At 33.5% G+C, this 10,852-nt stretch overlaps 1 protein-coding gene across 1 annotated transcript in view; it reads left to right on the top strand.

Moving 5' to 3' along the window:
* Nucleotides 1-1,003: 1,003 nt before the first annotated feature.
* LOC143387429 (zinc finger and BTB domain-containing protein 41-like) overlaps nt 1,004-10,852 on the top strand; it is a 39,155-nt gene continuing 29,306 nt past the window's right edge. The window contains 5 exon segments of the mRNA XM_076841854.1: nt 1,004-1,711; nt 1,714-2,122; nt 7,570-7,776; nt 8,479-8,549; nt 10,376-10,523. Of these exon segments, the coding sequence (XP_076697969.1) occupies nt 1,004-1,711; nt 1,714-2,122; nt 7,570-7,776; nt 8,479-8,549; nt 10,376-10,523 (1,543 nt within the window).

The raw sequence follows: 10,852 nt of genomic DNA, 5'->3' as shown, positions 1-10,852 counted from the left end.
CGAGCATGCGTAAGGAAGGGTGCGCGCGCTTGCGCATTGGTACGCGCAGGGGCGGGCGCCGTCGCTCTGGGCGGCTTGGAGGCTGCGCGCGCGGTTGACCTGTTCGGTGGTTGCAAGGCGGCGAGACTCCGGGAGGGGAAGGAGCAGCGGGGAGGGGGTTGAGGTGGGTGGCTGAACCCGGAAGTGGGTAGGCGCTGGAGCGAGCGCGCCCAGAGTGGACTCAGCGGCTAGAGCCAGCGGGGGAGCCCTGGGTTCCCAGTAATGAATCTGTGGGGCGTTTGCCTAGGGATACTGGGTGGGAAGGGTAACGGGTTTCTGGTAGGGAGCGCATTCTCCAACTGGCCCTGGCCTTGAAAGGCTCTTTTGCTTATTTTAGTCGTCCCTGTGTTTGAGCCCACTCCTCTTGCTCTGAGCCCCTTCTGGGGCCCTCTCCTGCCGGGTGGTTTTGGGAGAGGGACGCGTTAGGTCTGTGAATAGCTGTGCATTGCCCCGCATAAAAAAGCATGCTAATGGAAAGACTCGGATTTCGTGGCCGCGACGGCCTTATTGTCACTATTTCAGCGCCCCCAAAACATGACTGCAGCCCCCTTCAACCTCCATCGTCAAGGATCTTAGAACTCTCCCGCTTCTACCCAGTTATTTCCACCCTGTTCGTAAATCAGGCCTGGAAGGTGTGCTCTGGCTTCCTTTAAAAATTATTCTTTTGTTGGCTGTCTTTTCTAACCTGGCCCTCCTTTTTCTCCGCCCTAAAAATCTTAGCCACGAATGAATGTGAGTGTGACTTGATGGTAACTTAGTTATAATTTAGGAAGGAGCTGACAAATGCCTGTGACTGATATAAGGTTGCTTTGCCTGGAGTTATTTTACACAATTCTTACTTTTGCAGACCATGAAACCCTCAGGCACCCCTGTCCAGAAGTTGTTGTCCAAGACAATCTAGTTTTCCTTTATGAATCTCTTAAGACACTTATGAAGTTTCTTGTTCTGAAATTTCTGTACTGCAATGAAGAAAAGGAGAAAGATTACTTCAAATCTTGACGAGAAGATCCATCTTGGCTATAAAGATTCTTCGGAAGGAAATGTTGCAGTGGAATGTGACCAAGTGACCTGTACTCACACTACAGAGAGACCTACAACTGAAGCTCTGCACTGTTATCAGGAAGTTCCTCCCTCTCCTGATCAGAGAAAGCTTTTGAGTTCTTTGCAGTATAATAAGAATTTGCTAAAGTATTTAAATGATGATAGACAGAAACAACCATCTTTCTGTGATTTACTTATCATAGTAGAAGGAAAAGAATTTAGTGCACATAAAGTAGTTGTTGCTGTTGGCAGTAGTTATTTTCATGCCTGTTTGAGCAAAAATCCAAGCACTGATGTTGTCACTCTGGATCACGTAACACATTCAGTTTTTCAGCATTTGCTTGAATTTCTTTACACATCAGAATTTTTTGTGTACAAATATGAAATACCTCTTGTTTTAGAGGCTGCCAAATTTTTGGACATTATAGATGCAGTAAAGCTGCTAAATAATGAAAATGTTGCCGCGTTTCAATCAGAGCTGACTGAAAAGTCATCACCAGAAGGAACAGTAAATGAATTAACTGGAAGATTATCAAATAATCATCAGTGCAAATTCTGCAGTAGACATTTTTGTTACAAAAAGTCTTTAGAAAATCATTTGGCTAAAACTCATAGGTCCCTTTTGTTAGGGAAAAAAAACATGGGTTAAAAATGCTGGAGATAAGTTTTTCTGCAAGAAGATCAAAAAGGAATCGGAAGTGCCCTGTTAAGTTTGATGATACCAGTGATGATGAACAAGAAAGTGGTGATGGGTCAGACAATTTGAATCAAGAAAGTTTTGATAAGGAAAAGTCAGATAAAAATGATTCTGAGGATCCTGGAAGTGAATATAATGCTGAAGAAGATGAACTAGAGGAGGAAATGTCAGATGAATACTCTGACATTGAAGAACAAAGTGAAAAAGATAATGACACAGAAGAGGAACCTGAGGCTGGTGATTCTGTAGGAAGCATTCATGAGGGGTTAACTCCAGTAGTCATTCAGAACAGTAACAAAAAAATATTGCAGTGTCCTAAATGTGATAAAACATTTGATCGAATAGGTAAGAAAACTTTTGTTTCTTATCACTTACTTTACATGGATATTTAAGGTAATAATTGGAAACTGAAGTTTGAAAATAAAGAGTGCTTAAGTAGGGAAGATAATTTTTTTTTCACTGTGTACTTTATCCTATTATTTTAAATTTGTTGTGATTCAGGAATCATGTTAACTATTTATATTACCCTTTATTTTTTCTTTGTCATGTCCTAATAGGTAATAGATTATTAGTTCATGTATTTAATATGAAAGACTCCAGAGAATCAATAATTATCATGAACAGCTTTGATTTATATTCCAGTTTTGAAGATGAGTGCTAACTTGAGTCATTACAGAAAATGTAATTGGATTATATTTAGTAATTTGTTTACTGTTTTCCCTTTGTACATGATAATAAGTTATAAATATAGTCACCTTTCTAGTGTTTTTAGAATTAGAATGTTTTAAATTAGACTATAGTGAAGAATAAAATTATACTGTAATTGAATAACTTTGGATAGATAATTTAGGAAGTACCCTAATTATTAATACTAATTATTATAAAAATGAATAAATCAAATTTTTCCCTTTTAAAAGAGTATGTAGGAAATGTGGTCCATAACCTGAGGTTTTATGTCAGTGCATATTTAATTTTGAGATGTCAGATATTTGCTAGTAAAGCAATTTTTGAAGAATTCATATAAACTATTTAATGCATACTCTTTAATTGTAGTAGTTAAGCTATTTACGTGTAAATTGAAGTTATGAAATTGTGAAATATATTCTACCACACATAATGATAAGAACATAATGAATTTAATCTGAGTTTGTTTAATATGTTCCCAGGTGTATTATACTTTTGAATTATTATGTTATTGATATAGGTGGAAATTGGTTTTATAAGGTATTAATCATTTGCTATCAAAATATAGCTACAGCATACAGTAGGCATTAAAGTAGTAACTTTTTGCTTTATATAATGCTTTTTGAATACATTATCTCTGAATCAGAATACTTTTGATAATCCAATTTGGCAATTATTTATTAACTTTTTATTGTGAAGCTGTATGCCAACATGAATAAAATAACTTTTCAGTCAATCAGAAGAGCTCATTACAAGACACTTTTTAAAGTCAGGCTAGATATTTGCTGTTGAGATTTAACAAAGTTAAAAGAACGTATGTATTTAGGAAAGAACAGCTTTTGGGGGTTTATGTACCTGAGAACATTTCATCTTTCTAATGGATTCTGCATCTTTGGCCTTTGTACCCTTAGCACATGCTTCCTGTATCTACTTTAATTGACCTAATTTCACTTGGAAATGAGTGAGCAAGGGTCAGTTAAAACATGCATTATAGATCCAGCACATAGATCTTAAATTGTCCCATCCAACACACTAGGCCTGTGAGATACTTTCTTAGAGAGGGATTCTGGATTGCAATACAACTGGGAAACTGTATAATAATCTGCATTAATTCTGCAAAATTCTATAAACCTAAGCTATGGTAATGTCTGACTGCCTGGATTTTTTTTTAATTCAAGTCTTGGGTGATTTACTTAACCTGTCTATGCTTTATTCTCATAAAGTGAGACAATGCTAATATGATGCTCATAGTACCTTCTTATTGGGGTTAAAATGGGGATTAAATGCGATATTTCTAGGAAATCACTTAAACTATTGTACAAAATTTATGTGTTCAAGGAATTCTGGCTGCTATTACATACTTACTGAGCCTCTAAACTACCAAACACAGATAAACCAATAGGAAATGATATATTCCCTGTCCTTAAGAATCTTAGAAAGTGATGTGTACATGCAAAGAGACAATCATATGATAATAATTATTAAAAGATAATTTTATGAGGATAAATACAGAAGACTCACAGAATCAGGAGTGGTTTCCAAAAGCAATGATATTTGAGCTAAGACTTAAGAAATAGGCAGAAATTTTGAAGGCAGAAGGATCAATGTGTAAAGGCATTAAGGGATTTTGATTCTGGAAATTTCTAAAGTTTGTCTGGTTTCAAGATGGGCAGGGAAGCCTAATAAAAATGATAGGAGATGAGGACTGGCAAGTAAGTGAAGGTCAAATTTTGAATGGCTTGTATTTAAATGGCAGAGGAGTTTAGATTTTATCTGATGAAAAAAACTTGATGAAGAAAATGACAACCTTTAGTAGTTTTAGAAAGATGCTGACTTCAGTTTGGAAAAGGAAAGACTGAATGAGAAAGTTTGGGAGACAAGGAGGAGCATGTTGCCAGGCTCTGGCACACGCCTGTAAGCCCAGCAGCTCAGGAGGCTGAGGCAGGAGAATCATGAGTTCAAAGCCAGCCTCAGCAAAAGCAGCACAATGAGACTCTGTCTCTAATTAAAATACAAAGTAGGGCTGAAAATGTAGCTCAGTGATCAAGTGCCCCTCAATTCAATCCCAGTAACCAAAAAAAAGAAAAAAAGGAACATGTAGCAGAGGACTAGAAGCATCAGTGCTTGGACTAGATGAGGGCCTTGGGAATGAAAAGTGGATGAGGGTAGAGCAGAGTGATTTGCTGAATGTAGACAAAGTAGATTGGTGATGGGTAGAATGAAAAGAATATGTAGAAGATGTATCCTAAGTGTGTTACCATAGCATCCCCAAAATAGTTCAAGGGCTACCTTCCAGTCATCCTTTTCATATCACACTTATTACTTTCATGGAATTTACAAATGTTTGTTGTTATTTTAAGCATTTCATTCAATTGTGAATCTGAAGCTTATGCATTTTATTCTTGGGTAGTATCCTTTATAATATATCCGGTCATTTTAAATTATGAGTTTTCAGTAAGCACTTGCTTTCTTGAACTAGGTTGAGAGGCTGATGCCTGGCTTTACATTGAACTTGTAAGAAGCCAGTTAAGCTTTCTTATCAGCTTCTAACTTGGCTGCCTTGGAGTGGGTTTATGAGAGATGAAAAGCTCTGAAACTTGCTGGAACCATTAGCTCCACAGTATATAATTTAATAAATTGATTCCATTTCTTTGGATCTCTTATCTTTTCTGATATATTTAATAGTTGCTTGGAGTAAGACTGCTGATCCTGTTATATCATTCCTTAGGCTACCAGCTGTCCTTTTCTCAGGGGATTTTCATGCAAATAAGAGTCCTTTGACCTCTTCCTTTATACTAAAATCCTAGTGGGTAAAAAAGCAAAAATAGCAAGATGACATATGGGGTGCAAGAGAAAATCTGGATAATTTATCTTTCCTAGACAGAACACAAAATTTTCCTTGGATTAAACTCACAGTATCTTCTAGAATTTAAAAATAAATGTTTTTTAACACCCTTCCCCCTTTTTTAATTGAACGTGACTTTATAGTCCATCCTGACAAAGATTACACTTGGTTCTTAAAGAAGAGTCATAACAATGGCTTAATTCTCTAATGCCAAGTATTTTAATTACATAGTTTTTAGAATATGGTATATTAATAGATTCAAGGTACAATTTAATGTTTAACAATATTTTATATTATATATATGTCTTAAATATGTGTATGTATGTGTGTGTGTGTGTGTGTGTGTGTGTAATGAACTAATTTGGTGATGCGCCTCTGCAAAAACTGCATGCAGATTCTGACAGTGATAATTTTGCATGACCCATATCATGCAATAAATTCTGAACACCAGGACAGATTTGTTCCTTGAAATGACACTATTTTTTCAGTTGAAACTTCAATAAATTTGAGTGAACATTTAGATTTTATACATTATTGTTGAATACCCCCCCACACATACATACACCCCTACCAATTGCTTTAAACATGAAATTTATTTGGAGACTTAACTTTTTGCCCCATTAGCCTCTATAGATAAACCTAGATAAACCTCCTCTGAATCCATCATTTTCTCAGGGTTTTCTCTCTTCTCTTATTCAGAAATTCGAATTCATTAAGCTATAATAGGTCCTGCAGTGATTATGTGCATAAACTTTGAATTAATAACTTAAGCATAGTGTTTTCACTATTGATATTTTTAATGTCATGATGAATTATTTAAGTTCTATATTTTCATTGATCTCTTGTCTTTGCTGAATTTATTTAAAATATTTTCAAAAGATCATTAGATTTGTCTATTTTGGCTATTTCAGTTTAATTTTCTATTTTCTTTTTCTTGCTTAAATCTTAAGTCTCCTGGTCTGTAGGAAAATGGAAGCTTTATAGTCAAAATAGTTTTTATTTTTAATTTGCCATTTTGAAAGTTTTAATATTTAGCTACATTAGGTTTAATTTTTTATTTGAAAACAAGAAAAAACTTCTTTAAATTCAAGGAAAATGCTACTAATCTAATATAGCATCTGTATTTTCATAGAAAATAAAGATTGGTGCAGTTTTTCTTATGAAGTTACTGTTCCTGTTCACTTGCTAATACAGATGACATTTAAGCATTAGGAAGTTGATAAATTATCTTTCTGTTTTTTAATAATCTGTACTAGACATGCACATTTAATCCCCATTTAAAAAATGTTCCCCCAAAACACATAATTAATCATTTAAATATCAGATGTATATTCTTAATTTGTCTTACATACTTTCCCACGAGTTTGCATTTACATAATCTTAAAAGTCAGTTTAAGGGCTGGAGATATAGCTCAGTTTGGTAGAATGCTTGTCTTGCATGCACAAGGCTCTAGGTTTAATCCCCAGCACCACAAAAACAAAACAAAACAAAACAAAAAAACCCCATCAGTTTAAAAAAATGATATGTGAAAACTTTCATAATCAAATAAAACTTTTAAAAAATTCCATATAGTGACTCCTGTCCTCGTCCAGCATTAGATCTGATTCCTTAAATACAGTAGGGGAAGTAGTGGAGATAGGATATTTATATGCATGTGTAGATGGGAGGGTATGCCCTAGAAGTGGCAGAGAGAAAACCGAGTTACTAGATAGTGTTAGTAGTGGCAAGTGGAAAAAGCAAAGTCCTTTCAGTGCTGTCAGATGAAACCCTAGTTTGATCTATTATAGCACATAATCAAATCTGTTATAATTATTTATAACACATAATCATAATTACAGATTTATATTTGAGGTATACCTACTTGTCCATACTGTGACTAGCAATCCATATAATCCATATGATAATAATAAAGATAGATTGTTATAGTGCTTACTTTATACTAGAATGCTTTAAGTTTTATCTGTGTATTAATTCATTTACTTCTCACAGCCCCATGAAGTATTATTAACTTGGATACAAAAAGGTTAAATTTTATCTGGCTTTCTTGAACACAGTAGGAGAAGTGGTAGATGTTGATTATTAATATACATGTATAAACGGGAGGGTATGTTTTAGCAAAATGAGAATTATTTAAATTTCTGAAATTGAGGATTTGGGTGTATATTTAATTTTGCTAAATCATGACGTTTTATTCCACTGTCAGATTTCATTCACAATGTAGCAAATGTGCTCAATTTAATTTTAATTTCTCTCTTTTGGTAGGGAAATACGAAAGCCACACCCGTGTACACACAGGTGAGAAGCACTTTGAGTGTGATATTTGTCACCAGCGTTATTCGACAAAGTCTAACCTAACTGTTCACAGAAATAAGCACAGTAATGAAACAGAATTTCATAAGAAGGAGCACAAGTGCCCTTATTGTAATAAACTTCATGCAAGCAAGAAGACTTTAGCCAAGCAGGTTAAGAGGAAAGTATTATCTTGCTTCTATTATATACAATATGGTGCTTTCTAATGTAAGCATGTAGTAAACTAAAAATAGTCAGCTAAAAATATCTAAGAAAATGCTTATCTCTAATTCTTTCATTGCTTAATATTTTGCAGACTACAGATTAAGAAGAGCAAATATTAATTCATCCATGTTTCTTGTTTATGGTATTGAGATAAGTTTTTTTGATGTTGAAACAGGAATATAGTCTGTAACAGGTTTTAAGGTAGAGCATTTGATTATGTTGTTTTCTGTTTGGGGGTTGGATAAGAATGTCTTCAGAAATATGTGGTTTTAGAATTATAAGAATTTGCTTTACATATTTAATGTGTGAAAGATTGTGAGAAAATATTTAATATTGTATAGCATATTAGCTCTAAAAATAAATTTACTGAAATGTGGAGTAAAAAAGTGTAATCAGTTACTTTGCAGGTTATTTATAAATTGCTAGGGTTCCTGAATATTTTTAAAATATGGCTAATTTTTTTATTTCTGCATAAACTGAGGTTTAAGAATAACTTTGTTAAAAATCATGATGATAATCTAAATTCTTACCAGAGATGCCTATCACTTTAAGAAAAAAATCAGTGCCTGATTCTTGTAATTACAGTTAGTGGATTTATATGTTATATTGACTTAACTAGTATCATCTTTTCCTAATAATTTTTATTTTTCTTTGGTGGATTTCATTCTGAAAATGCACAAGAATTTATTTCCATCAAGAAGACTAAGAGTGAAAGTTGGAAATGTGATGTAAGGGTTTTTAATTTGTATTAGGAATACAAAGTAAATATAATGTTGCCTTTTGGGAAAGAAAGGTGATTAGTTTTTTTTGTTTGTTTGTTTTGCAATGCTGAGAATCAAACCCTTGGGTGTGGGGGAGTTGCTCATGCTAGGGTAGATTTTAAAGTAACATAACTGAACTTATCCCACTTTTAGTATCTTTCTTTTTTGTAAAATTAGTCTAGTGGTTTTTATAAATTAATCCTGGTGAGTTAGTTTTGGGTGGTAGATCTGATTAGAAATCCTAGTTTTTATTGATACTGAAATCACTATACCAGGTATTTACAGTTGGGTATATCATCTGTGACATTATTTTTGCAGAGTTGAAGTGTTAGAGTTGCTTCCCCCTGACTCCCACCCATTTGTGGTTATCTGTTGCTACATAATAAACTACCTTAAAAATTTAGTGTACTTAAAACAACTATTTTGTTGTATCTTACCTTTTTGTGGGGCAGGAATCCAAATTTGGGGCAGAGCTTTGCTAGGTAATTCTTCTGTTTTACATGGTATCATTTGAAGTCATTCAGTTGTTTTTAGGTGATTGTTTTTAGGTGGAGATTGGACTGGTTTGGTTTGGGGCCATTTCCAAAGTGATTCAATCACCTGGTTGGCAGCTTGGTGTTTTCTGACAACTAGGATTTCAGCAGGAATGCACCAGTAACCTAGAGCTTCCTCTTCTTTTTCATTAGATTACATCAACTTCCTTCTTGTATAGTATTTGTGTTCTAAGACTGATTATACTGTGTGTTTTGAGAAGCCTAGTAAGAACTACAAAGTTAGAGCCTAGCCTCAGAAGTCACATATCATAACTTCCACAACAGAAATCATCATTCAAGGAGTCATACAGCCAGGGCAAATTTAAGGGGAGGGGAATTAGACTTCATTTTTTAGTGGCAAGGAATTTGTAGGAAAATTTATTCTGTTACACTCCTGAAATATTTTTTGAGTATTTAGATGAATATGTTTAATATGTTGTATTGTTATTTTTTCTTCTTTATAACAAAGATTCAATTTATATACATAGCAAAATTCTCAGTATTCTCACCATTTCTCTGATTTCTGTTTCTAGAAATTGAATTTTGTTATTTGAATCTACATAAGATGATGTCTTCCCCTTACTAAGTTCATCATCTATGGCTATAAAATGATGATATTGATAATTATGTCTACTTCATAGGATTATTGTGAAAATTAAATATATTTTGTGAATTAGCCTTGTGCTTTATGTTACATGTTGTTGCAACAGCCTCTCTTTCTCTTTTTCTATTTCTGATATATGTTACATTTCTTTAAGAGTTGTGTTTCTTTCTGATCACTTCAAGAGAAAAATTGTGAAATTATTTTTCTGTGATTTCTTGTTCATTTTTCAAATCAAATATATGGCAGCACTGATAAAACTTTTTTATTCCCGATACATAAATTGTTTAAACTATGTATTGAAATTAAGAATTAAAATAAATGTTGAATTAAGAAATTACTGTCTAGAATTAAGTAAAATTATTTTATAGCTCTATTAAACATATAAGGAGTTGAAACTCAGTTAGCTTTATAGCTGATACAAAATCATTCCTTGGAGTAATTCCTCCAAAGTTTTTTTCCTTCACATAATTTGATTGTACTTTTGGTAAGTTTTCTGTTTGTAGAAATTTCTTACTTGAATATATATATATATATATATATATATATATATATATATATATATATATACATATATATATATATTTTTTTTTCTCATTATGACCTTGTATTTTAGTTTTTAATTAAGGTTTCCTTGCACTTTATATACATTCATTTAGATTTGTAAGAAATCTTTTACAAGAAGACCACATTTGGAATAACATATGATTTTACATTCTCAAGATAAACCTTTTAAGTGTACCTATTGTGAAGAACATTTTAAATCAAGGTTTGCACGGTTGAAGCATCAGGAAAAGTTCCATCTGGGTAAGGAAGTTAATTTTTTTTCAAGCACCCATGGCAATTATTGATTATTATTATATCATGTTGGAGGGGACTATTGAAGTACTCTTTTTTCTTCTAAAAGTGCCTTTTTTAAAGTAATTATTTCCCATTATGCCCCCTGCCACCATATATGCATAACATCCCCGTTATTATCATTGCCCAACAAAGTAGTATATTTGTATAATTTATGAACATCCAAGTTTTGGTAGTTATGAAAAAAGTTGCTATTAATATCTGTGTGCAAATTTTTGTGTGGACATAAGTTTTCAGTTCTTTTGGGTAAATCCCTAGCAGCATAAGTACTGTATTGA

This window comes from Callospermophilus lateralis (genome assembly GCF_048772815.1).
Source record: "Callospermophilus lateralis isolate mCalLat2 chromosome 11 unlocalized genomic scaffold, mCalLat2.hap1 SUPER_11_unloc_2, whole genome shotgun sequence".
NCBI classification, from domain to species: domain Eukaryota; kingdom Metazoa; phylum Chordata; class Mammalia; order Rodentia; family Sciuridae; genus Callospermophilus; species Callospermophilus lateralis.
Note: the sequence above shows the minus strand (reverse complement) of the source record. Positions and strands in the feature narration are given on the sequence as shown.